This window comes from Chamaea fasciata, unplaced genomic scaffold, assembly GCF_029207755.1.
Source record: "Chamaea fasciata isolate MVZ Bird 193981 ecotype frontalis unplaced genomic scaffold, bChaFas1.0.hap1 SCAF_17, whole genome shotgun sequence".
Taxonomy (NCBI): Eukaryota; Metazoa; Chordata; class Aves; order Passeriformes; family Sylviidae; genus Chamaea; species Chamaea fasciata.
Window position 1 is genome coordinate 15,052,500 of NW_027094102.1, and position 26,720 is coordinate 15,079,219.

The following is a 26,720-nucleotide window of genomic DNA, read 5'->3' on the forward strand; positions in this document are numbered from 1 at the left end:
CCAAGTTACACCAGTAACGTCACATTAGGATGTGACCACTGGCAGACCACTGGCAAATGGAGCCAGGTAGTGGTGCTGTATGGAGTTGTTCATGAATTAAAATCCCACTGGAGGGAGAACAAGGCCACGTGGGGTGTGGGACTGATCTTCTGCTGGGCTGAAGCTCTTGCATTGTTTTATACCTTTTGAGGTGGAATCTTGATTCTTCAGGAATGAGTGCCACCTATGGCACTGCACTGATGGTCTCCAGCCAGCCCTGGGAGCACCGTGAAACAACCAGCATCCCAAAAAGCCACATGGGAGGGTGAGAGTAAAGTTCCTAGGCTTTTTGTCCAAATGTACAAAGCACACTGTGCAGATTGATGGGAAGGGGATTGAGAGAGAAGGTGGCTTTCTCTTCCCCCCCCTTTTCCAGAGCTGCTGCTCTGTGGGTGGCTGGGCTGACTCCTTTCCTGGCAGCACTGCCCATCTGTCCGGTGCCCATGGCCGAGCTTGGGTGCCATGGGCAGCTGTGCACTTGCACATGGGATGCGAGGCATTTGGGCACTTTACCTGCAGTATAGTGCCTGGAAACTGCTTTGGGGTTGTAAAACGTGAGAAGGTTCCTGATCTCGTGACTCAGCCCATGCTCCAGAGTCCTGGGGCCCATGTGGCTCCTGAAGAGGTGAGGAGTAAAACTGCATCGAAAAGCCCAAGTTTTATTCAATGCAAACCAGATGTCATTAGAGAAACTGCCTTCCGCTCACTGCTGACCGAGATTTCCAACCCCAAATCCTTTCTTGTAACTGTCAAGAGCCCAGAGTGAGGACATCTGCCCTTGGGATATGTAAAGCTCCCCCAGCTTCCCCTCAGTGCTGAGGAAAATTCTTCCTCCCTTTTTGTGACCATAACGGGAATTAGAGATCCTGTCTAAATGTGTGATGAGACTTCTCTGTGTCCTTTCAGATAAAAACCAGGCAGTGACAGCAGTGGGGATGTGCAGCTGTGCCTGTTTTAGTCTCTCACAGTCCGGGAAGGGGCACCTCTATCCTGTAAAACACTACAGGAAGCAAGCCGTGTCGACGGTGCCAATCCTCCACCACATCCACTCACTGCCACCAGCAGGTAGCACACCTTGTCTGAAGAGACAGACACTACAGGCACCACTGATGTGACAGCCCAAAGCCAGCACATGCTCCTCCATGGCCCTCCTCCTGCAGATTCTGCCAGCAAATATCCTGCATTATGGATGCCAAGCTGCAAGGCCACAGTGTGTGAAGCCAGAATTTAAAGGGAGACTCTGGAACTGGAAATTCCTAGTTCATGCTACCATTTTGCCAGTCTTTTCTGCTGGGTACTTTTTTTCTTCCCCAATGAAACAACAAAATACCAGGACAAGGTGCTTACGTAGGGCAGGTGAAGCAGTAAAAGCACTGGCTTTACTTAATGTCTTTCTTCCTGGATCTTTGAAGAATGGAGCTGCTCCTGCGCATCATTCCAATGAAACACTGACGAATGCCTGCTTTGCTAAAGCCTGAGATCCTTACATGGAAATTTAGGACGAGCATTTCACAAAGCTTGGAAGGGCAGAAAGCGCAGAGAGAGGAGCCCTGCAATCCCCGTATCCCATCTGCTGGGAGGGGCTATGCAAGTGCCAAGGGGTGTAACCGCTTGGGGAGTGGGAGCGTGTGTGTTGACTGTGGAGGTCTCTGGGCTTCCACCCACCCTCGTGGAAAAAGCAGATCAGCAGAGAGCCCTTCGTGCATCCTCTGTGCTTAAACTGGCCCTGGAGCTTGGGCTGCTCCTGGCATCTCGCAACCCATGTGGGACATGAGTTCCCCCGCGCAGGCAAGTTCACCCCAGGGTGCTGTGAGAGCTGGGGGTTCAGCCCCTCACTGCCAGCAGCCTGACTCAGAGTAACACACAGGGCACCAGGAGCAAGCCTAGAGCAGCGACCAGGCCACTGTTTGCAACAGCTTCTCAATGAATTTCTGCTGAGAAAAAGGCAAGTCACGTTTATCACTGAGTCAGGTGAATTAAACATTCACATATATTTGCTGAAAAAAAATTATATACATCTGTAGCAAGGCTCTCCCAAGTCTGAAAGATAAGCATCATCTAGTCACTAAATTAAAAAAATAAAAATCTGACTTTTAAATCTTTTTCTTTTTATCCATGTTCAAGAGCACAGACAGTTTATTTTGTTAGCACATTTGGTGAAGGATGTATGTGTGTGAATAGCCATGAAAACTGGTGAAAATTTGGCGTTTGTTTGGGATATGATGGAAAAGAAGAAGCAGCCAGTTAACGCCTTACAGTCTAAATAATCCACAGAGTATATCGGGGTTGCAAAAGGGTCACAAAGTAGCAAAGAGAAGCCTAAACACCCAGAGACATAGCATACATGTCTGCTAAGGAAGAACAAGGTATAGAACATGCTGGCTAATTAAATAAATTTCACTTCAAACCCTGTTCCTTATGCATGTAACCCTGGAAAAACCATCCCATAACAAGAAATGGACTCGGAAGAGATTTCTGTATCCATTCACAGTAAGGCTTTGAAGATATATGAAGTTTTATAGCATTTGTATTTTAAGGATTTAGGGCAAGTACATGTTCTTCCACTGAATAAAAACAAAGTTAGTACTTAAAAGGTTCAAAAATATATCAATTGTGACTTTTTTTTTTTTTTTACATAAATAAATTATATTGATTTTGGATTTAACAGCTGAAAAAACCCTTTCTGCTTCCACTGGAGGCAAAAACTGAACAAAATGTTAGTTAAATAGAGATAGCAGCACTTCTAAGAAATCTGTCAATAGTGATACAGTATCTATGCTACAAGAATGTTATTAAATAGAACACAATTATTGGGGGGGAGGAGGATTGCATTATGATTGGCTACATACTTAAAAAAAAAATCATCCAATCCAGTAAGGTGGGATTAAATTCTGTGAAAATATAAACCAACTGGTTTTTTGACCACGGGTAACAGACTTCTTTGAGATGCTAATTTTAACATGTACATAATTTATAATCCCAAATGTATAAAAGACAATGACAAAAAGCATCATAAATAAATAATGCAAACTGAAATAGTTATGTCAAAACATTTGGACCATCTGATAAATTAGCAAAACTGCAACAGAAAAAAAAAAAGTAAAAAATACAGTAAATTGTGACAACCAAGTGTGAAACTGATGAGTAGCACACTCCAACTCCCTCCAGCCTGCCCTTCACTCACCACTGCACCACTGTGGCTTTATTCAATTCTCAGACCACGAGCTGCAAGTAAGAACAACCCCAAGTGAAAGAAGAATTAAAAGAGTGAGGGGAAGGAGAAATCCGAAGAGTTGCCTGTGGAGTCATCTCAGTACCCAGAGCTGGAGCAGGGGGCCAGCAGTATTAAAACCCATCCATTTGAAATGCAGATGCTGAAATCATTCGGAGGACTGGAAATACTGTTCAACAGCAAACGGAATGGGAAGAAGCCAAAGTCATCTCTTCACAGTCCACCACTAGAAAGTAAGAAACTCAGGCTCTGAAAGTCTCAAGGGTCCTTCTCAGAGGACTCCCCAAGGAGGGAAGCTGGCCTACAGCCTTCTCCGTGTTTGCTGAAAGAACGTTGCTTCTGTGGTAAGGAGTGGGAAATACAAAAACTCAGAAAGCCTCAGTGTTCATATAAGAGCATTAAAATCAGTGTGGTCTGTTCACGGCTGGAAAAAAATACCTTTAGAGCACCTGTAATGCCATAGCTGAGAACTAACGCCAGAGAAGGAGAACTGAAGACAAGCAGAATGATGAAGGAACTGGTTGCTACAGGTACAGTAACCCCAGAAAGTCATGCAAGTGTGCAAAACCTTTCCAGCTCAAGCTGGAAAGTTCTTGTAACTACCAAGGAAAGGGCAACTAAACTCCACGTAACATAAAACCAAACATTGATTTTAAAAAATACAAAAGAATGTCTACATCATTTTTTCACTCTGCAGTTTGTCTCCAAACCTTTGAGGTGGGGGTGATCAGGAAATTATATCACTACCAGTTATGCTTTTCCTTTCAAAGAAATGAATATATGCATTTTCAATCATTAGTTATATACTTCTGTCTATACTACTATTCTAGTAACCATGATAAAATAGGGAAATACTTTAAATCAAAAATACACATTAGCACTTACTATAGCTGTGCTTTTAGCCCAAATACAGGCTTTTTCGTTCAGTGTCACTGTAGACAGAAATACCCTTATCTGTGTGTTAGACCAAGAGATAAACACTTTTCTTTTGCTATTGTTTTTTGCTGCTTTTTCTTCTCAAAGGAGTGAGCAATTTGCTGGGGGGTGACCAAGTACTCGATTTGCTATTGTCGGCTGGGATGATCGACTGGAAAAACAGAATGAGAATTCAGTGCCTCCCGTACTAGCTAGACAAGACTGTTTATCTAATAAAGTGGCAAGACCCTGCAACTATTAACATGTAGTATCATCACCAGTTTTTTTCTGACAGGGGAATTAGGTAGATAATATTACTCATGGAAACACAGGTTTATGAAGGTGGAGTGGGGTGAGAGGGGAAGTAACAAAGAGTTTATGGGATAAGAAACTCACAAGCCACAATCTTTTTGTGTTTTTCTTTCAATGAAACAAAAGTTCTAATCGGTATCGTGAGCTGCTTGGCGCTCCTCCTCTGCTGGTCCGTCCTGCTCCTTCTCTGCCACCGCTGGCAGGCTCTGCTCCACACAGTTTTGACTATTTGCAGCTTCTTTTTCCGGCAGCGAGACAGTTTCTGGCTCTGGATTTGCCAATTCCCCTTTCACTTTCTTCCTCTTCCGCTTCTGGCTCTCCAGGTTTGCTGCCTCTGAGTGCCTGGTTTGCTGGATGCCAGGCAGCGCCATGCCGATGCCAGGAGAAAGGAACATGGAGGGATAGATCAGTCCAGGCGACATCCCTGGGATAAGAAATGGGTTAAAAGCTACAGGACTACTGGTAGTTATTGCGGATTCTGTCTGATTAGAAAATGAACTAGGACCAGGCTTATCTTCAGCGAGAGGTTCTTTTTTCCCATCCTGGCTGCCCTGTTTCTCCTCATTGCCTTTCTCAGTGCTGCCTGTGCCACCTTTCGTTGTGCTTGTTAACGAAGTTGGAGCAGTTGCAGTGCAAGTTGTCGTCATCGGGGAGTTGAGGAGTCCTCCCACACCGAACATCTGGGGTACGGTCGCCATGCCCGGCAGCATCATGGGCAACATGCTCAGGGTGCTCTTCACATCCTCACCAGCAGGCACTGCTGCAAAGCCAGCAGGAAACCCGACCAGCCCAGTCAGAGGGATCCCTTGCATATTTCTCATGTTCTGAAGTCCCACTAGATCCATCCCAGCAATTAGTCCATTCATGAACAATGGTCCCATTCCAGAAGAAGAATCTGCTACAACACCAGGGCCTTTAAGGAGTTCACTCCGTGGCCTCCTCCCTCTCCGGCGTGGCCCAGTGTCCCGGAGCACAGGCTCGGTGAGGATGCGATTGAATTTGTTTTCCGGTAAGTAGCCCTGAAAATGAGACATAACAGAGAACACCCGACAGTTACTACTGCAGCAAAGGGAATCTGGCTTGTCTGTGCCCACATCTGTGTCCCAGATGGTGTTGGCACAGAAATATTTGCCTACATGATATGGAATTTGAGAGGTACACACAACTTTTCCCCAAGGGATGCTGCCAAATGCAAAACACCCTTGCTTTGCCCTGGCAGGATCCTGCACTCTCAAATGCTAGGGAGGGGAGGAGGAAGCGTGTTTTTACCCTGTTTTTCACCCAGCCCTAAGCACCAGCTGCTCACAACGCAAGAAGCACCAGGGCAGTGTGGTATCAGCCGCCCACTCAGCTCCCTACCCAGCTGTAATTGTGCCTTCAGGTGAAAAACTCCTCTTTGAGATGGGAAGGGCCAAATTTTCAATGCTCTGCAGGACAGCAAAGCTCATGGGATGACACGGAGAGTGGGCATGCTGTCTGAGGAGTTCCTGGTCAGAGCTTCACGGAGATGCCAGGGAGCATTCAGAAAGCTCATCTGACAGAAGAGACATGGGACCAAAACCCAGCAGCCAGAAGTGGGTGAGACCATCTGGCTACACAGAGCAGTGTGGGGGGATCCACAGCACAGCTTAACATTCCCTTTTTCAGCATCCTCAACACAGACATTTAAACATTTCCCTTCGTAGTTCTCTTGGGTTTCGATATCACCACTCTTTGAACCATTTGGAATAATAAATTTAGATAGGAAAAGTATTTCCTGTTGACACCTGTAGTGCAGAAACATGAATCAGATGCGCCTGGCAGTCTGCTCAGCACACCACCTGCCCAAGGAGGGAGAACCTTCTGGAAGCATCTTCCACTAGCATGTGGGAGAAGCTACACGGGGCCATGACTACCCCCAGGCTCTGCGGGGCAGCCAGCCCCAGCTCCTGCTGGCCTGAGCGCCCAGAACAGCCGGTCATCCTTCTGCATCCCTCCCCTACCAGGACGGGTATGCATTCGCAAAAAGCTCAGTGTTGATGGGGCGGAATGGTGATGGGATGCAGCCACTGGAGCAGGGCACAGTGGAGGTGCCCAGGCAGTGCCAGGCACACAGTGGTCTCTGTGGCAAAGAGTGCCCCCTCAAATCAGGGGAAGGAAGAGCTGTCAGCTCGCCCAGGGCTGGCTGCCCGGATGGGGCCCTGATGCCAACTTGGACATGGAGTTGTTTGCTGGGCAGTGGGACAGACCATGCCAAATCTCCAGTGCTAAGGAAAAACCAATTTGAGAGCAGTACAAACCTCTAAGCCAATAGATTCGCCCTCCAGCCCTCTGCAAGGGTGTCACACAAACCACTGCAGCCCAAAACCAGGCAGTAGGTGAGAGCGACTGCAGGGAGAAGTCTGGATCAGGCCAGCCTGTGGGGCAGGGCGATCTGACAGTGCTGTGTGTGCCAGAGGGAAGAGCGCTCCTTCTCCACAGGCCCTGCCACACCGGGACAGGGACTGGTGGATGGACAAGGTGGATGAATGTGGCACAGGAGGCTCCGTCCTGCCCCTCTCCCTACCTGTGCCTGACCCTTCAGGTCTGGTGACCTGTGGGGCCTTTGCTGGGCCCGCGGCTGCACAGGCAGAGGTCACAGGAGCTGATGAGAAGTGTCAACTAGAGGTGTTTTTGAAAATTTGACCCATGAGAATGTTTTGTCCACAGCCTGCCGTCCAGCTCCTAGAGCATTCCTCTTGCTCCTGCTACCCTAAGCATCCCAAGGCTCTCCAGCCAGGCATGCCGAGCCCCGCGCCCGGGGCGCTGCCCCGTCTCTCTGTGGCCCGGCCACAGGGCTGGCGCTGGCATGGCCCAACCTCCCGCTCTGCGCCAGTGCTGCAGCCAACCCCTCCCACACGCCCAGCCCAGGGCCTGCCCTGCAGCTCCCAGGTCCTCACTGGAGAAAGGTTGTGGGGATGGGGAGGGGAAAAGAAAAGATGACATGATACAGATTTCTCCGAAAGCTCTAACTTACTGAAAGCTTAACAATGTCAGCCCAGTCAGCTGCAACAGCATACTCCAAGTTTGCATCAAGCCACCTTGGCAATTCCTTCAATGCTGGTGCCGTGGCTCCCCCTAACTATAAAACACAGCAGAAGGATGACCTCTATTGCAGAGAGAGTTATATAAAATAATACAAAAAATATGATTACACTTCCCCTAGCTTCTTGCTTTGGGCTGCAATTTGGCTGGGGTGGAGACTCTTGCCTGGCTACACTTGCCTTTCTGCAGGATTTGGTGTGTGCCTGCTGCCTCCAGACAAACAGCTCAGGGAGAAAAGGCAGGTTCAGCCTCTGTGGCCCAGCCCATTGCCCTCCCAGGTACCAGTGATGGGGACAGAGCTTCTGTAAAAGCCATATTTAGACCTGGCAAAGTCCTCAACTCACCCAGGAAAGGCCAGCATGGGGGCAACAAAGGGGAACACAGATGCGACTGAAACAACCTTTCTGCCTCACTCTTTAGTTTCGCTTTTAGATGTGATTAATGTCACATCACCTTCTGACCTTGTACAGTCCTGGGTGTGTTTAAGAACTAAATTTCGGTGCAAAGTACCCCTGAATACCCCTTCCTGTTCACCGAGGTGAACATCATTGCCTTGGAGATTAAACTGCAGACAAGTAAATCCAAGATCCTTGCCTAGAAAGCAAGAAAAAGCCCTTCCAACCCTCAACTTTCTACAAGCCCAGCAGTGGGATGGGTATTGGTGTGTTTTGGCCTGTACCTCATAAGGAGGAACAAACCAAAGGTATTTGCATGGTAATGTTACAATTTGTGGCATATTGCAATGAACTCAAGGGGAACAATCAAATCCAGGACTGGAAGCACATGACAGGGCTGTACTGAGTGTGGCTTTAAAGTCAAAGGCTGTATCCCATTGCAACTGAGGGATCCGTGCCCCCTGGCAAGGATGGACACTCCCACATCCCTTACTTCACACAGTCACTTATTTCACACATCTGCATGTCCCTGGGCACACGTGTCACAGGATAATGTAGATTAGAGACCTATTCCAGACTTTTGTCTCATCCATAGGCTTCTCTGGATTAAATCTCCCCACAGGTGAGCTCAAGGTCTGCTAAGCATTTTGGAACACTGAGGGCAGAGCACAGAACAGGCCTTCGCTTACCCGCCGTCCGGTACCCTTATGTACCACTGGCACCCGCTCCTCTCCCGTCAGGGCGCTGATGTCCAGTTTGTTGGGGTCCTTGCAGCGCTGCCTCCTCTGCTTGGGCTTGTCTGAAAAATTCTGGAGTGTAAACAAGACAACATTAATGAGACTAGGTGGCCTAATGAGCCTGGCTGGCTACAAGCCCTGCAGGAGAGCAGCATGGATGGGCTCCCAAGGGACAGGGAATCCCTGCAGGGCAGGGACGGGAGCAGCACCAGCAGCACAAACTGGTCCCTGCCACAGGACCACCTCTCAAATGAGCAAAACAGATTTTTGTAGATAGAAAGGGGTCTCCAGTGTACCCCACTTAAGAGTGCTCTAGCCCTTTCTAACTCCCCTCCGCTCCTGACACTGCAGGTTCTTATACATGCATCTGTAAACAGGACACTGCATACAGCCAGTAAAGAGAGAACAGGTCTGTGTGTGCCACTTGTGTCACTCTCATACAGCCACCTCCTTCTCACCAGCTCAGCTGTGCTGTGCTTCCTTCCTCTTTTAGCTGTTTTCACCACAGAGATGCTGCATCATGTTTCTTTGGGATCAGAGCCCTCTGGAACCGCAACCTACTGAGTTACAGCCAAGTCATTGCACACCCACTGCATGCACCAAGCCCCACTGTTGATGTGCCTGCAGGGAAGGAGCATTATAATGAACAACTTGGATAGCACACATTCCTGAGAATCAGAAAAAAACCCTGAGTGCAGTTCATCCTTTGAACTGAGCTACTGCAGTACCCAAAGCCTCTCTCGATCCATCCTACCCGGAGAGAAGAGATACTGCAGGGCTGGCCTGAGCCACTGGGGGCTTGCTTCACCAGAAGGCATGGTCAGACTTGGCAAGCTCCAGTATCTCCCTGGAAGGCAAGCGTGTTGGGAAGGAGTGGGAAGGCACCTCCACACCTGCTCCTGCAAGTCTCGCCCTGGGCACACAGCTGCATGTGTCTCTCGACTTGGAAAAGCAAAGGCCATCCTGCTGAGCAAATGTTGGGCTCCTCACCTCTCATCTCTAGCAAGTTTCAAAATGCTAATGTCTTGCCTGTACTCCAAGCTTCAGGAAATCCCCGCCTCAGGCACATGATCCTCCAGGACCAAGATACAGTCTTTTCTGTTTTACCACCACATTTCTTCCTGCTCTGTTTCGTGGCCTGTGTTCTGCCTACTACATGGTCTAACAGGCTGAATAAGCTGAAACCTGTAGCAAACCAACCTGTGAAACCAAGAAGTGGAGGCTTATGAGACAGCACAAAGAATTAAGACAGACTGTGCACCTCACTCTGAGCCCCTGTTTTCTGAGAGCATCCACGGCCACACAGCCACAGCCTGTCATCTTCCAACACAGCCTCTTTGGTCTGGCTCTTAAAGAAAGCAGGTTTCCTCTTGCCTGGGAACCTTTAGTACAACAGCACTGCCTAAAATGACCCCAAGTGAAAAAGAACAACATAGACAGACCTTGAGCACCTGAAATCCATTTTCTCACCTCTGTCCCCATCCATCCCTGGCACTTCTGGAAGACACTGTGCATTGGGCAGATGGATGCACTGCAGCTGGAGAACCAACTGTGGGCAACAGGGCTCAGCTCCTGGAGAATGCCAGAGAGGTGCATGCCCAGGGAGCCCTGAGGGTACTGACAGTCCCCCATCTGAGAACGTTTGTGTTCTGGGGGAAAGAAGAGTTCTCCAGCAGCAAGTGCTTTTTGTTGTTGTACAGGGGAACAGCGCTCACATCTTAAACGTGTCATGAATCCCTGAGCAGCCCCAATGAACACCACAAACCATGTTACAAGAAAAAACCCAACACAAAGGGCAACACACAAGGCAGGCACACACACACAAACACACGTGCCATTGAAGGCTACCCTTACTGTGCCAAAGCTTGGAACATCGAGTGTGTAGTCAGACTGCTGCCGGAGCCAGTCAAGGAGACTCTTATTTGGGACAGCCTTCTCTTGGCTGCCTGCAGCTGGGACTGGCTGTGGAGCTGAGGTAGCAGCAACCGGCCCATCAGGGAGGGGACTGTTCTGAGGGGGCTGTGGCTGGTCTTCCTGAACATCCTGCCGTGGAAGGAGGAGCAGGGAGAGCGCATCAGCAGCGTGCGGTGATGCATGTGCACCCCAAGAAGCACAGCTCCCAAAGCCGGTCATCTGCTCCCATCACACAGACTAATCCATGTACTCCCAGTGCCTCTTCCTTAAACACCACCCACCACATTACATTTCCACTCCATCCCCAGCACTGGTGGTAGGGAGGGCAGAGAGAGCTGGGAGATGCTTCTGAACTCACAAGAAAACACTCCGAACATCAGGAAGACCAACTTCCCCTCAGATCACTCCTTAAAGTGGTCTAGGGGCACTGGTCTTGCTCCATTGAGTGAATCCCAGGACAGAAGGAGAAAGGGTGCAGTAGGATCTTGTCTTTCTCATGTGCCTTAGACAATTCCTGAGGTGGGACAGCTGCTTTTGATAATGCTTAAAAGGATTCAAACAGTCCAGAGTGCTGTAAACCAGGGGGATAACTTCCCTTCCTCCCTGTAATAATTTGCTCCTGCCTGGTCCTGCACAAACCAAGCTGTTCTGGAGGACGCTGGGCAGTGTCATGGGCAGCAGAGCTTGGAAGGGAGAGCTGGGTCATGAAACAAACTGCTGACTCTACTGGGTCCATGTGAAAGGGGGGAGCAACCCACCTGCAGCCTGTTTGGAAGAGGCCTCTCCTTCAAGAAGATGAGGTCCATCCCCTCGACATTTTTCCTCCTGCCCCGTCTCCTCCTCATGGCAGCATCGTCTCTTCTGAGGCTGCCGTTTACAATCTGTCCAGTGACAGGATGGATTAATCCTGCCTGTAGGATGCCAGACAAGTCCATGCCCAGTGAGCTCTGGAGGGCATTCACGGTCCCCAGTTTGGGCATGTTTGTGTTCAGTGGGAAAGGAGAGGAGTTCCCCGGGGACCCATCAGAGGCTCTGGACAAGTCCACTGCTGCCTCGCGCCAGCCGTTCAGCACAATGGGCGGATGGACATGGGCTGCTGCCAGCTGCTCCAGGCTCCTCTGTTTGGCATCTCTCTCCATCTCGAATTCATAGGGTCTCCTGTGCTTCCGCTCGTCTTTTGCAAAGGCAGGGCTCAGGAAACCTTCCTGTGTGTACCAAAGCCACAGAGGGTTACAGCTGCTGTTGCCCTGCCCAGGGACCACAGCTCCTCACACCAGCACTGAGCTAATCATCCCTGACTCTCCAAGCAGGCTTGAGAGATGTCCTTTCCCTGGGCATATCACATCTCTTTCCCTGTGTGGGGACGGTGCAGGAGCACCCTCGCACACACTCAGATATCCCAAGCTGTTATAACCACGGCTGCTCCGCCGGCTGCTGGGGACCCAGGCCACCAGCTTCTGTCTGTCCAATGTGACTGTTTGGGATTGGGGCACTGGGACTTTGGAGCTGAGGACTTGACAGGGCAGTGATCCCTGCACCCCTTCCTCTGGGATATCAGCGGGATGTCCCCTTTGACCATGTCAGGCGCTCCAGCGCTGACTCTGGAAGCACCTCTAGAGCCGCAGAAGCTGTGCCGTGGAGCTGCCAACAGCAGCTGCCTTCCAAGGAGGGCAGCAGAGCGCTGAGGAGCACTCACCAGGGGCTATCACCAGGGGACCAAGTGGCGTAAGCCGTGTATTATACACCCCAGCTGGCACCAAGGGGCCCCACTTGGGAAACTCCTGAGTATTTCTGGGCAATGTGTCACCTCAGAGTCCTGAGCCTGTCCCTGCCTGAGGGCCCCCCTCACCTTTTGTACCCGTGACATTAAGACCCCGTTACTGAAGCTGGGATCAGGGGCTTCTGACTCAGTGAAACTGCTCCTGCTGCCGGTGTTGCTGGCCACGGCTGGGGCTGTCAGCAGGCTCTGTGCCTCAAACTGCTGGCTGGAGGAAGGCCACTTGCCCTTCAGGATGGCGTGGCAGATGTTGTCAATGCGACTGATGATCACACGGTCCTGCAAACAGAATTGGATGGTGGCAAGCTAAAACTGGAATGAGTGACCTGTGTATGACAGCTCAGGATTAAAGTCAAGCCCAGTCCAGGTGATCTCAGCTCAGCAGGGAACTGCTGCTTTGGGGGGCACGCATCTCCATGGCACAGGTGCTTGGGAAGAGCACCTTGGCCAGAGCATCCAACGAGGTGTGCAGAGGAGCAGGAGGCAAATCTGGAGCTGTGTGAGCCAGGGCTACCCAGGAACACTTTGATACAAACTGTGCTCCCTTTAACCTCACCTTAGGCCACTCAGAGAAGGAGTAAAGTGTCTTCTCCTGCAGCAGCTGGGCAATGGTCGGTGCCCGGGCATCCTGAAGATCATCAATCTCCCCGGGCAGGACAGAAGCAGAATCCTTGTTCTCTTCCTCCAAGTACTTCCCTGGACCATCTAGAAAAGCAAGGGAAAATAGAGCCCACCACCACCCTGCCTTTCTCCCCATTTAGAGGTGGGGAGCATCTCCTCACACATTCCCACCCCAATGCCCAGCTGGCTCCACAAAGTCCCAAACAGTCCCCAAGAGTCTCCAAGAGAAGCAGCAGACTTGGATCAGGGCAGGCAGCCCAAGCTACTCAGGAAGAAGCATCACTCCCCAGAGATGAGTTTGGGGGGCTTGAATTGCAGTAGCCCCCCATTCCTGACCATTGCCAGGTGGGCAAGAAGGAGGGCACGTGCTTTTCCAAAGGGAGCTGGTCAACAGTTCCCTGTGCCAGAAAGGGAAAGGCATCCTGCATTCCATGGCATGCTCTTAGCAGAAGGGCTGCTGGGGCTCAGCACGGAGAGTTCTGGTCAGCTCTGCTGGCAAATGCAGCCCCCAACACCTTTTGCCCTCAGCTGCAGCAGCTAAAGGGTGCTCAGTTCCTACAGATGGGAGGCCACTCCACAGGCCGGCCAGCCCCAAGGTTTGGCTCTGCAGGGAGGACAGCAGGTCCCTCCCACCATAGCCAGAGATGACTTGTCAACCTGAGGGAGCTCTCAGGACCATACCTTGGCTCTGGTTGCTGGTGGCTTTCTCCCCGTCATCTCTGCTCTCACACTCTTCTTGCTTTATGCCCTGAGGCTCAGGGTGCGCGGCCTCTGTGCAGCCTGTCTGCCCCTCAGTGTCTCGGCCCAAGGGCTTCCCTCTGACACAGGGCAGCTTTGCCTCCCGAGGGCCCCCCTGAGGCAGAGGTGTGGGCAAGCAGAAGGGCTGGCTCTGAGCCTGGCCCAGTGAGTGCTGCTGGGTCCTCTCCTCATTCAAGCCACAGTTCTCCCTGCCCTCTGCCCCGGGGTCCCCCAGCCCCAGGGATTCCCTCTTGCCATTTATGTCTTCTAGGCAAGTGTCATTAGGTGTGGGGAGACCAGAGCTCTGCTCCTCACCCCCCAGTTCATGAGTCTCGGGGTCACAATCAACCCTGGTCCTGGGACCATTCAAGCCTTCCATGGTATCTGCTGCTGCCTCAGAGTTATCATCATCCTCTTCTTCCTCCTCATCTTCCTCGCTGTGGCTCTGACTTGGTCCTGACTTTGCCTCCAATCCTTTCTCCTGCAGCAGACTGATGAACCTCTGCTCAGGAGGAACCTTTAGTTCATAGTTATGGAGACTGGGACTGTAGAGCCCCACACTTAGGACTCTTTCCATGGTACCATGCTCGGGCAGCCCTGCCCCCGGGCTGGCAAGTGCTCCTTTCTGTTCCAAGCCTTTGCCGAGCTTGGCTGGGGCACTCTGTGAAGGATTGCTGTCGGGGGTAGAAGGTGAAGGCTCAGCTTCTTCATCATCCATTCGGTCAGAGCCCACCTGCAAACCCTCTAGAAAGGGAGCCTCTCTCATGGCATCTGCATCACAGCTGGACGGATCCTCATCCCCCTCCAGCTTGCTCTCCGAGAGTTTGGCAACGCTGCTTCCGACATCTGTGCAGCTTGGGCTGTCCCTGGCAAGGGAGCTCTGCTCACTGGGACAGGCCTTCTCATCGTACATCATGCACACCAGTGAGTCCGGCAGCGAGCTCTCATCGTAGTTACTGGAAATGATGTCCCGGACTTCAGACATGAATGTTTCACAGTTTGCGTCCAGTGGGCTGCCCCCAGCCTGGGACATGGTGCTGTCCATGGTTTCTAGCTTGATGTGACTCTCGGCTTCATTCTCCAGGGTTTCACAGGTCTGGTCCATCTGGCTGTACACGGGGGAACTGTAGAGTTTGGAGTTAGACTGGTAAAGGCAGCACAGGGTTTCTGGGCCTGGGACCCCTGTTCTTTTATGCTGGGCATAGTTTCTGTATGCGTCTAAAAAAGACAGCTGGGGGTCATTCATGATGTAGTAGTCAGTGCGGTTCAGGCCGTGCTTGGCGGTGCCAATCAGCAGGTCCCGGTCGTGTTTGCCACACTCCCACCACACGGGCAGGTAGAGGCTGGGCCGGCACAGCTTGAGGCGCTCATGGAGCTGGGGGCACTTGAGCACCTGCTCGCGCACCTTCCGCAGCAGCTCAATGCGGTACAGAGTCCTGGCAGCACGCTCTTCCGTGATGGGCTCCACGTAGATGTCAGGGTCTGGAGGACCTACAGTAGGGACAGCAAATCCAAGCACACATTATTTGGGTTGGCAGGAGTTCCTCAGAAGCAGTGACGAGCAAACTGAGTTTTAACCCTCGCTCATACTGCAGGTGAGATGGGGCCAGTGCCTGCAGCCACTGTTGAGGCCTTTTTTCCCAGTCTCAGTACCTTCCAGTCACGGAGTAAAACCCCCTGACTTGAGCAGCTGGATCAAAAGTGGCACCAGCTGCAAGGATTTCAGAGTCTTGTCTGAGCTCTGCTCCATCATCATCAGCAGTGCTGGAGCTGCCTGGACCGGCAGGCGGAACAGCTCCTGGCACTCTGAGCCTCTGGTAGCCCTTCAGCCCATTGTCAAGGCAGGGCAGCTTGTGCAGCTCTTCTGATGAGGAACACCTACCTAAGGCACAACGCACACACACAAGGAACTGTGCCTAAGACCAGACTCCGTGACAGATCTGAGGCAAAATGTTTTCTGCTGTTGTTGGAAACAAATAGCTTTGTGCCTAAACAGCCTCCAAGGAGATTTTCATCTGTCATGTTTCATCTGGTGCCAATGCAGGGCCTCTGCAGAGCACGCAAAGAAAATGGATGCTCTGTGCGTTAGCCAGGCTTCCCGAGCCTCTTGCAGTGGATCCAGGCTCTGTTTACCATGCAGCAGAGCTCCACAGTCAGCACAGGCATAGATGGAGTGGACTCTGTCCAACGGCAGCAGAGGGATGCTTGGAGTGCAGCAATACAGCTCACCCAAACATCCCCCAGCTCTAGCATGGAGCTGTTGCTTTGTGTGTGCTGCTTCTCTACTTGTCTCTCACATACAGAGGTTGCTGTCTTGGACAAAACTAGCTGTGATTTCCTGTGAGAACTCCAAGAGATTTGCAGGAGTCCACAGGGCTGCTCTACCCTTCCACTGTGCCAGGGAGGCACTACATGGTGGGGACAAGGCAGACTGCTGCAAGCTCACGGCCTGCCTGGCATCTCACTGCTTCCAACTGTCTCTGAAGCTCCTCCCTTGCTCTCCTGCTCCACAAGAGCAGTGGGATCCCTTCTGCATGGACCTACCATTACCCCTCCATAGGCCATGCAATTTTCACTCACCATCCTCTTTCCACAAAGGGAGACCACAGACATTCTTGCACATGGCCACAAAGCTGTAGAAGTACTTCTCCAGGCTCTCATCCGTCTTCTTCTCCAGTCGAGAGATGGCTCGGAACTGGGTCCAGTCAAAAATTTTTTTCTCTTGGTCATAGATAACCCCAAAGGAGGAGACAGTGCGGTAGAAATCTGCCTGCTCCCTCCTGGTCCACCTGAGGAGCAGGGAGGAGATGGGAACACCACTGAGACACGTTCTGGGCCCAGAACAGGCAAAGCACCAGGCTACAGAGAGCACTGTCTAGTTACTGACCAACAGTTTTGAGGAAGGTGTCAGGAGGGGCACACTGGGGAGACCACCACAGCCCATGACGCTCTGCCCTCTGGTGCACAGGGAGGAGCAGCAGAGGCCATGGGCCCTCTGGCTCTCAAATCACTGCTGAAAAACTCTTCTTGGCTGTTTCAATAAACCCCTGACTGCAGCTCTGGGCTGTGCTGCCAACATGGCGCAGGCTCCAGCAGCTTCTGTGGAGGCACAAACTCATCCCATCTAATCCCTTCGTGTCACATCAAGCCGTTCTACTTCCATGGAAATGTCAGTTCTCTGTACCAGGAATTACAGAGGAAAGATATGTCTCATCCAGCCTCTTCCAGAAGGAAACTGAGACTGGGGCGTGCTGCTGTAAGGGTCCCAGTAACAAATACCACCCACCTTCCTGTGGACTCCTGAGTGTCAACCCCTCCCCACCAGAGGAGAGTGGCAGAGGTGATGGAGGAGTTCAGTTACAGTGCTCTTAGAACACAACTTTCATGCTGGCTTGGACCCTCTGAGCTTTCATCTTGTGGGGACCACTCAAAGGACAGAGATGGTGAAGTGTCCTGGGCAAATACAGCCCCAGGCAGAGCCCAGAGAAACAGCCACGGAGAACAGACCTAGGTGGACACAGCAGGGCAAGTGCAGAAAAAGGGGAGCACTGAGGCCTGAAGAAAGCTTCTGGTCAAATCTCAGCCTCTGAATTGCAGCTGTGAGCCAGCACCAGCAAGCAGCTGAGACATGTCAAAGGAAAGCAGACAGGGTGATAACACCCACAGCACTCTCCAAATGCCCAAAATACACCTGGGTGAGTATTGCCACCCCTGTTCCCAGGGGCTGCAGTCATGTTTAATTTCAAAAATGAGAAGAAGAAGAAAGTTAATAAATATATTAATGATCCAAATCAAGGAGCTCAATGGTCAATTTGTCAACAGGCCTCAAATTAAAGGCTAGTGGAAAATTCCTGTAAGGCAATCTCCCCTACAAAAAGCCCAGAGAATTAAGGAGCAGGAGATACCGGGCTGCTGTGATGTCCACACACAGCCATTGATGCCCCCACCTCGTAGAGGGGATGATACAAAGAAGTCCAGAAGAAGAGGAAAGGGAAGGTGGGCTGGAGCAACTTGTACACAAGGAGGCCAAGACCAGAGCACAAGGCAGCACACATACCATGTGGTGTCCTGCGGCAGGGACAGGTTCACAGGAGGCTAAACCATTGAGGGCTGGTCCCAGTCTCAGAGTGGCACGGGAGACTGCCAGCAACGGCAGCAGAATCACCCTGTGCACACCCTCCCAACGACCGCAGCCAGCCACTCAGGGTGCTGGGACACTCCCAAACCCCTCCCACTTACTGCAACACAAATGAAATGGGAGCCCAGCACAACCAGGATATGTCACCACTGGGCTCCAGAGGCCACGAGCGGGAGGCAAAGCCAGTGGTGCGAGAGCCACAAGGGTTGGAACGGCACTGCTCACAGGCTGTGACAGTACTCATCTGTCACCCTCATCCACAGCGTGTCCCAAGGACACAACTCCCCTCTGCTGAGGCTGTCCCCTGGTCCAGCACACACTGGATTTGACCCTGAAGAGCTCTCCCCTCACTTCCTTTCGGTGTCACCACCTGCTACCCACAAACTTCAATTTGCAGTGGAGGCTGCTCCTTGGCTGGGCTGAGCGCTGGAGCAGCAAGGCTCCCACGGCTCAGAGCACATTCCCTGCCCAGCAAGGACCCATGTGACTCCATGCCCTGGGCAGCTGACAGCACAGACAGCTCTGGTGACATTTAGCTGGGTCAATTCTGGGGGCCAAGGAATTCAAGTGGGCTAAATCAGCTTTGTAAAGGCTCTGCTGCTTTACCTTTTCTGCATTTCTTTGTTCACCGGGTCCATCTCAGAGGCCCTCCGGAACATCTCATCCTGCAGCCAGTAGCCATGGTTACCGGGCACCAGCATCTCAGTGCGGGGAGGTAGCTCCTTGCGGTTGCAGCGCTGGTAGACGGTGACAAGTCGCCGCAGTCTGGCCGTGAGAGCAGACGAGACAGGCCAGCAGGATCTGTCTGAGTCAGAGCCATCCTGGGCTTCAAACATCAGCAAGGACATTAGTATTTAGCACACATGAAAAGCCACAGGTTCCCACATCCTCTGGCAAGCTTCAAGAGCTTCCTCCCACCTTCTGCTTCCTATGGGGAGCAGCAGCAATCACAGTCATGAGTAGGGGGCCATCCCTGGGCCTGCTGGCTCACAGCCTCACCGTATTTTAGCTTCCTTCAGAGAGAATCCAGAGTCCCCTGAGATCAGGGTAAGAATGATGGCTCCAGGCCATGCATGGGAGAAGACTGCAGCTCCCTGCTCAGCAGTGGGGCCAGCCAGCCCATGGCATGTGCCAACACTGCCCACTGCAGAGACCTCACACACTCATCTCATGCAGGCAACTGCATGGATAAGAGGAGGCTAATGGCTTCCAGTCACCCTGGGGCTTTGGCTGGAATCACTCAGAACCCTGTCTCCCCTGCCACAGGACCCATCCACGGGTCACCTGTGAGTCTGCGCATGAGAGCTTCTGCCCAGGTTGAGCTGCCTCACCTGCTAACACAGAGCAGTATGCCCCTCCAGCCCAGCAACGTGTTCCTCCCACCAAGCAGTGTCTGGGGTAGCACTCAGGCTCGGCTGTGCCACACCAAACCCTGGGAAGCCATGGACCACACTGCAGGAGACATGGCCTCACCTGCCGCTGGCTCATCCCGCTTCTCACTGGCTTCACCCACCCCAACAGCCACGATGTCCTGCAAAAGGAAACGATCAGAGAGGGCTCAAGCCCACACAGAACCCCCTGCACCCACAGCCCACCCATCCTTGGCAGGGTGCAGGGAGGTGGGATGGGCAGGGCTGTGTGCCCAGTGCCCTTGGGCTCCAGATGCTGTGGCTGTGCTCAGCAGGTGGGATCAGAGGTAACAGCTCAGAGAGGCCATTTTGGGCCTGGGGGGAAGGATCACCACAGTGACAGAGGCTGTGTGACTGCCTCCACTGTTCAAACAACCCCTGCACTCTCCTGTGCCGTCCCATTCCCTAATTTTCCTCTCCCCCAAGACCATTCCTTTTGGAACATTCCTGACTCCTCTGCCAGGGCCCCACGTGGCTCCTGAAGCCAACCAAGACTGAGAACCAGCATTCCTGGGCATCCCCAGCCCTCAATACCCCTCAGCTCCCCACGAGGAAGATACTGCCCAGGTCCACAGGTAACACAGAGCAGCAGAGCGGAAGCTGTGCTCCAGGGACCAGAGGCAATGCACACAGGATGGGGCACACACAAGGCAGACCAGCCATGCTAGCTCCCTACTGCCCTGCAGCAGAGCTGATGGAGCCAAGCCTGCACTACAAGGCAGGCTGGGCAGCATCAGATGTGTATCAAACACTGTGAATCCCACTCACCTCCTGTTTCGACAGCCCCTCCAGCTTTTCTCCACTGCCCTCTTCTTTTTCCACGCTTCCCCTAGGTGAGAGAGTGAACAGTTCCTGGTAGTGGCAGCACAGCCCCTGTGGCTGTGCCAGTTCTCCAGCACCAAGAAGCGAAGAATTGGAGCTCATGTCATCACTCCACCTATTACTGGGAACCAGCTCCCTTCTGCCCTCCCCTCTACATGCACAGAAGCACAGCCTGCTCCCTCCCTCCACTGCATCGCCCCAGGAGCGAGCCAGGCTGCTGTGAGAGCTTGGCTCCATCCCCTGCCCACCTTTCGGCAGCATCCTGTGCCCCATCGCTGACGCCCTGCTCGGCAGAGAGCAGCTTCTCATCTGGCATGCCCACCTTCTCCAGGAAACACAGTGCGGGGTCCGCCCGCATGGCGTTGTACCGCTCGTAACCTGCCACGCCATCAGGACAGACAGACAGCACAGAGCAAGGCCTGAGCCTGGTTCACAAAAACCTCCTGCTTCTGTGACACAGCCCCCCACCTGGCTCTCACTCCCTCTGTGCTGCCGTGAGAGCAATTCTCAACCCCAGAAGTTCACAACACTTTCTCAAAAGCTGCTAACGGCTCTGCGGTCCCTGGGCAGCAGGCAAAGGGAAGGTCGGCCTCTCCATCCCACCCAGCAGCAGCACAGCCACCACGAAGGGTGCAGCTGGGGCAAACAGCCCCGTTGTCTCCTGGAAACCACACCAGGACTCCATGACCAAAAGATCTACGCCTTTCTACCCGCCCTCACACAGCAACTGCACAGTGCTCCTGGCAAACCAGAGTCTACCACGAGATCTGGCATGGCCACCCTGGGCACCATGGGGTGCCTGTTCCCCACCCAAACATGCTGCTGGCACCTGGGGAGAGCTCTCCTGGCCCTGTGTGGCTGTGGAGCACGACCACGGCTCTGGCCCTTGCACTGACATGATATCCCCTCCAGTACCAGAGGCAGTCATTCCCTCACACACCAGCACCCACCAGACAGCTGGGTACACACCGTGCTTGAAGACGCCGATAAGCAGGGATTTATCAGCTTCGGCATTCCACCAGTCCACTGGGATCTCCACATAGTCAATGTCTGGTAGCAGCACATCCAGCTCCCTGTGGCAGACATGGTATGAACACCCCTCTCCCGGCTTCACCAGACACTGAGGGGCACTGGGCACTGCTCAGAAGGGACAGGGAGAGGCAGGAGCCACCCACTGCTTGCTGGCTTGGGGACAGCAAATGAACACTGGCCTGGGACCCCGCCATGACAAGGTACACATTTCCCCGGAGTCAAAGAGCTGGAGCTTGCTTCCACCACAACCTGCTGCCCTCCTGCTCCTCTTTCTCCAGGGCAGTGGGTGTCCCCACCCTCTCTCCCCTCCCACCCAAGCAACACCAGAGGACTGAAGATCCCATCTGACCCAAACAGCATCTCTAGGGGTAAAACACTTCACACCCACCAAGCCAAAAAAGAACGGTGTCTCCCCACATACACTGGTGCTGATGGAGCTGTGCTAGGGAAGGCAGCAGGCCCTACTTAGGGAAATTAAGCTTTAAAGCTCAGCATATCACGCTAGTCTGAGAAGTACTGAGAGCTGAGTCTTTGCAGAAAGGTCAGGAGCTGCCAGGCTGCAGGCTCAGTGCTCATTACAGAGCCTGTGGGTCCCACTGTTCCCAGCGCTAGGAGGGACTGCAGGCCACGGCGATGGGGCATGCTCTGCTCTGAGGCCTGGCCCTGAGACTGGCAGCAGTCTCTGTGGACTCCCACTTGGATAAGGGCCCATTTGTCAAGCAGCACACAGACCCATTTTCCTGCAGGGTGTCCCTGTAAGTCCCCACCACCCCCAGGCTGGTGCTATAGTCTCAGAGCTGCCCCAGCAGGGCTGCCGTGGCTGCACTCTGCACAGGCACGGTGGCTGCCTGAGGGTGAAGTTTTGCCTGAGGAAGACCTGGGGTCTGATTCATCTGGAGTTGCAGGGAGCCCAGATGTGGCTGGGTCAGACACCTGTGACAGCACTCAAGCCCAAGAAGCCTCGCAGGGGTCCACTGTAAGGTCCCTACCTGGCAGGGGTCCCTTCGAAGGCTTTATCCGCAGCCTCCCCCAGCACTTCAGCCTTCAGGTAGTAGAGCATTCGCACCCGCAGCAGAACCCTGTCCCGGGCGGCAGAGAGGTCAGCAAGGCCAGCAAAACCTGCTCCACACCATGCTTTCCCACGCTGAAGGACCCACTTCCATAAAGCAGGATGGGCAGCGACTACGCAGTGTCATGCCACACTGCCCAGCCCTGTGACCTACTGGCCAGAGGGTCGCTGCTCAGGACGTGGCTTCCATGAGCTGGAGGGGAATGAGGGAGGTCCAGCAGTGGGAGCATGGTGATCCTTTGTGGGCTGGGAGCCCTTCACAGCTCCCTCCCACCCTCCCAACACTTAAGGCCCTCAGCCCACTGTCTCCATGTGCCAGTGTAGGCCCCCACAAGGGGGAACGGTTTTAAACTAAAAGAGGAGAGATTTAGATTATATGCTAGGGAGCAATACTTCACTCTGAGGGTGGTGAGGCCCCGGCACAGGTTGCCAGAAAAGCTGTGGCTGCCCCATCCCTGGAAGTGTTCAAGGACAGGTTGGACAGTGCTTGGAGCTTGGGATAATGGAAGAAATCCCTGCCCTCAGCCAGGGTAATGTAATAATATGTTCTTTAAGGCTCCTTCCAACCCAAACCACTCCATGATTCTATGACTCACTTGTTGCAGTGTTGTTTGAGGTGCTTCTTGTAGCTGTCATCATGGAGCACCACCTCGGGGTTGCAGGTGGCGAGCCAGTCTGCGTTCTTTATCTCAGGAAGCAGCATCTGGTTCTTTGTCTTCTTCCCCTTCCTGCCTCTGGGCACTGGTGCTGACAAGCCTGTAACAGCGAGCGGCAGCCAGTGAGCAACACAAGCACCACTGGCACAGCCTGGCACTGCCACCAGGCACCTCTGGTGCTGGAGGCCGGGTGGGGCATCAGAGCTGGGAGCTGGAGGAGCCCACAGAGAGCTCCTAGCTGCAGCCTGGAGAGCCAAGGAGAGGAAGTGCACGGGACAAAGGCAGAGCATGGGAGAGTCCATCTCTGTGATAAACTTGGGGATCACCACAGAAACTGAGCTGCTGTGTGTTCTCAGTGCAGTGCTGAGCCCAAATGATTACATGGCCCCTCGATGAGTAAAAATATCACACAGAAGGGATGAAGCATGGAAGGGACCTTGGTCCTCGGTGTCTCCAGTAGAGACACGAAAGAATGAGGCAGGCAGCAAGAAGGTCAGCAGGAAAGTTCTATCTTTAATTTTCTGACTCCATCTTATATATAATTCTTTCAGAAGGCACAAGATTGGCTGCATAGGTTGCCACCTCTTTGACCTCGTTGGTGAAGACCACCATCAGTCACCTTTCTCCTCCCAGAGAAGAAATGTGTAAACAAAAAGATAAATTCTAAAAATATACATTGTCTTCTTGAAGCTGCGTGAGAACAAAATGCAAACTCTGAAAAGCAGGCAAAGTTGGGGCGACACCTGGGCATAGCCCTAGGAGACTTACTTAGACACTACAGCCACCTCTGAAGGTCACTGTATGGGGACAGTTATTCAGGACAAGAGTTTAAACAAGAAGCTCCCAAATGATCAAAGAGCAGCAGACCTGCTGATCTGATCTGTAAGAGCTGTTTTCTTATACCGTGCATCTGGAGCAGGGCTGGGGGGAACTGGATCGCTGCAAGGGGGCTAAGGTACCAATGGGAAGGGGAATGCAGTCCCATCTGCCTGACAAAGATAAAATGAGATCCAGTGGCTGGAGAAGAAAAATAAACACATTTCAACCTTGAAATAGGGTGTGAGTTCACAGCAGAAAGTGGAAACAACTCCTGGTAGGGTCACTGTTGTTTGGAATCTCCAGAGAGGGATAAGCTGCACCCCCCACACCGGGCAGCTGCTCTTGAGGTAGGAACTGCAGACATGAAGGGGAGAAGGGGAAAGGATGCCTGAGCAGTCCCATCCCATCTGTCTGGTCTTGTGACACCAGTGAAGAAGAGAGAGCATCACCATGTCATAAACTCCTGCATAAAGTCTGCAGCTGCATGACAGGACAAGGGCTGTGGCCCAGCTGGCTGCTGGAGGCCTGCAGTAAGCACCAGGCCTCCTGTCCCCAGCACTAAACTGGCCTGATGAACTCTGGGCAAATGCTGCTTCCTCAGCAGCTTGGCCTGTTCCAGGATGAAAGGCAGGATGGTGCTGGATCAGAGCAGAGCTCTGAGTTGGACTGTCTGGGTGCTGTGCTCACCCCTTTTGATCACATGGGTGTGGGATTGAGAAGAGCTCTGGGATGCCATAGCAAGGGCTGAAGGTTGCTGTTCCTCTCTGCACATCAGGAATGGGGCATGACTTGCCCAGTCAGCCCTCTGCAGACATGAGTGGTACCTGAGGCTGCCTGGGGAACCACAGCAGTTGCTGCTGAAGAGCTTCTTGACTGAGGAAGGAGCACTGCTCTGCACTGCAGTGTTCTGCTTCTGCTCCTCTCCAGCTTCTGACATCAAGCTGAGATGTCATTGCTCCTCTGGCCCAGACAACATAGAGGTTTCACAGGTGGGAAAAGCCACTCTAAAGAGTTGATGGAGAAGCTCCTGGTCGCTTTGCTGGTCAATATTCAATATTCAATATCAATATTCAATATTGCACTAAAGCAATCCTGACCCTCTGCTGAAACCATGGTTTGTTTGTTACTTGGCATTATCTGAAACAAGCCCACTCGTATCAGCAGATTTGCTTCTGACTCTTGCTCTGTTCCCCACAGCAGATTTCTCAAGACCATTCCCAGCTGCTCTCAGGGCAGGGCTGTGGGGCAAAGAAGGAAGCAGGACTGTCAAAGTGACTCCCATTGCAGGAGGTGACTGGAATAACTTATGGCAGCCACCAAAAGCCACATCCTTGGACCTCATGCTGCAAAATCTAGTTGGACACTTCCAAGCAGAAGGAAATCATGATGTTGGGTTTTAAGCACCAACTATGATGCACTTGGCACTCAGCAGCATCACTGTTCTAGAACAGTCTTCCCTGTGCTCCACCATCTGGGAACAGAAGTCCCAGGTTTCAGCCCAGCTCCCTGATGTTAAAAGCAGTCTGGAGAGTTCCAGGCCCCCTCACTACTCACCTTGTGCCACAGATCACAAGTACAGAACAAGCAGCACATGGCTGCTGGGCTCTGACTCCGAGGGACACTGTGGCTTCCCCCAGCCCTACTCACCTGTCCTAAGGGCCACAGGATCCAGACACTGTGCTGCAAGGTCAGCCAGAGCGCTCTGGAACAGCAGACAGTGACCACGTGTCCCAGGCCACAAGCCCAGATTCAGGGAGCCAGCAGCCACTCTGTGCTCACAGATTAAGACCAAGGCCCCATGGCTGCCCCATTCACAAGATGGGCTCTATGACTGCCCCAGCCCCAGGGGAGTCTACAGAGAGCAGGCACTGTGCTGCAGGTGGAGACCAGTCTGGAGTGTCCATCACTGAGCCAGAGATAGAGCAGGGCTGGGAAGCCTCTGGGTGACCTGTCGGAAGCTGAGGATACACTGGGAACTTCTACACAACAGAATACAGACACCTCTAGCCCACAGATGCAATTACAAGTCTGACACGGGACATGACATGTGAACCTCAGACACACTGCCTCTGAGTAGAGAGAGCACAGCAAGACCCAGGACAACACAGAGTGAGAGAAGGCAGCACCACCTAGGGAGCACTATGCATTGTGTAAGTCTCAGGACAAACCAACACTGCCCACCAGGGCAGGCACTGCAGACCAGTACTGTGGGACAAGCACCATGACAAAGGGAAACAAAATCACAAAATCACAGAATATTCTGAGTTGCAAGGCACCCACGAGGATCATTGAGTCCAACTCTTAAGTGAATGGCCCATATGGGAATCAAACCGACAACCTTGGTGTGAGATGCATGTGCAGCTGCACCCCCAGCTTTTCCTGGTGCAGCTGCCCGTACAGCCCAGAGGCACAGGCAGGGTCCTGCACTGTGTCCATGCTGTGCCCCGGGAGGCCCTGAGGGGCAGCCTGAGGAATGCTCATGCCCTGAGTGGAATCAGCACCCTCATCCCTATCATGCCCAACATGTTCATACGGTCACCGGTGCTGACAAGCTCATTGCCCAGCATCTCCCTGCACAGGGGAACGACGACGGTCGTTTCTCCGTGCAGAGAGAATTGCAGTGCTGAAGCATGAACACTTGCAGACTGCTTCCATCAGCTCTGCTTTGAATTCTGCAGCCTCAGTCCCACAGGCTGGCCCAGGGCAACAGGTACAGATGCAATGGCAGAGAGAACACGCAATACCTGAGTGATTCTGCAGAGCCTGATTCTGGCCGTCCTTCGTCGGCGTGATGAGATCCCAGATAAAACTCTTAATCTTCTCATCCCCCTTGTAGTGTTTGACACAATACACCAGCAAGGCCCGACAAATCATCTCCATGTCCTTCTCATTCAGGTGCCACTTGAACCGCCCATGGGTCAGGATATCTTTCCAGCGTCCCCAGCTGAAACAGCAGGAACACAGAGTAAACACACCTGTGCAACTAGAGACCTTGCTGGCACCTCCCTCCAGGAACTTCTGTGGGGGCACAG

At 52.7% G+C, this 26,720-nt stretch overlaps 1 protein-coding gene across 6 annotated transcripts in view; it reads right to left on the reverse strand.

Annotated features, from left to right (window-relative positions):
* Positions 1-2,011: 2,011 nt before the first annotated feature.
* The window catches only part of CHD6 (chromodomain helicase DNA binding protein 6), a 94,144-nt gene continuing 69,435 nt past the window's right edge, over positions 2,012-26,720 (reverse strand). For 3 of the 6 annotated variants that reach the window (XM_066199163.1, XM_066199162.1, XM_066199161.1), the window contains 17 exons: positions 26,433-26,632; positions 22,810-22,969; positions 22,134-22,223; positions 21,082-21,185; positions 20,361-20,490; positions 20,059-20,119; positions 19,355-19,412; positions 18,488-18,707; positions 16,324-16,532; positions 13,687-15,234; positions 12,941-13,089; positions 12,457-12,663; positions 11,366-11,812; positions 10,548-10,736; positions 8,646-8,765; positions 7,494-7,598; positions 2,012-5,517 (listed from right to left, as the gene is read on the reverse strand). In XM_066199163.1, the coding sequence (XP_066055260.1) occupies positions 4,627-5,517; positions 7,494-7,598; positions 8,646-8,765; positions 10,548-10,736; positions 11,366-11,812; positions 12,457-12,663; positions 12,941-13,089; positions 13,687-15,234; positions 16,324-16,532; positions 18,488-18,707; positions 19,355-19,412; positions 20,059-20,119; positions 20,361-20,490; positions 21,082-21,185; positions 22,134-22,223; positions 22,810-22,969; positions 26,433-26,632 (4,888 nt within the window). In that variant the 3' untranslated portion in view covers positions 2,012-4,626. The remainder of the gene's footprint in view (positions 5,518-7,493; positions 7,599-8,645; positions 8,766-10,547; positions 10,737-11,365; positions 11,813-12,456; positions 12,664-12,940; positions 13,090-13,686; positions 15,235-16,323; positions 16,533-18,487; positions 18,708-19,354; positions 19,413-20,058; positions 20,120-20,360; positions 20,491-21,081; positions 21,186-22,133; positions 22,224-22,809; positions 22,970-26,432; positions 26,633-26,720) is intronic. The other 3 variants (XM_066199166.1, XM_066199164.1, XM_066199165.1) reach the window with 2 other exon arrangements.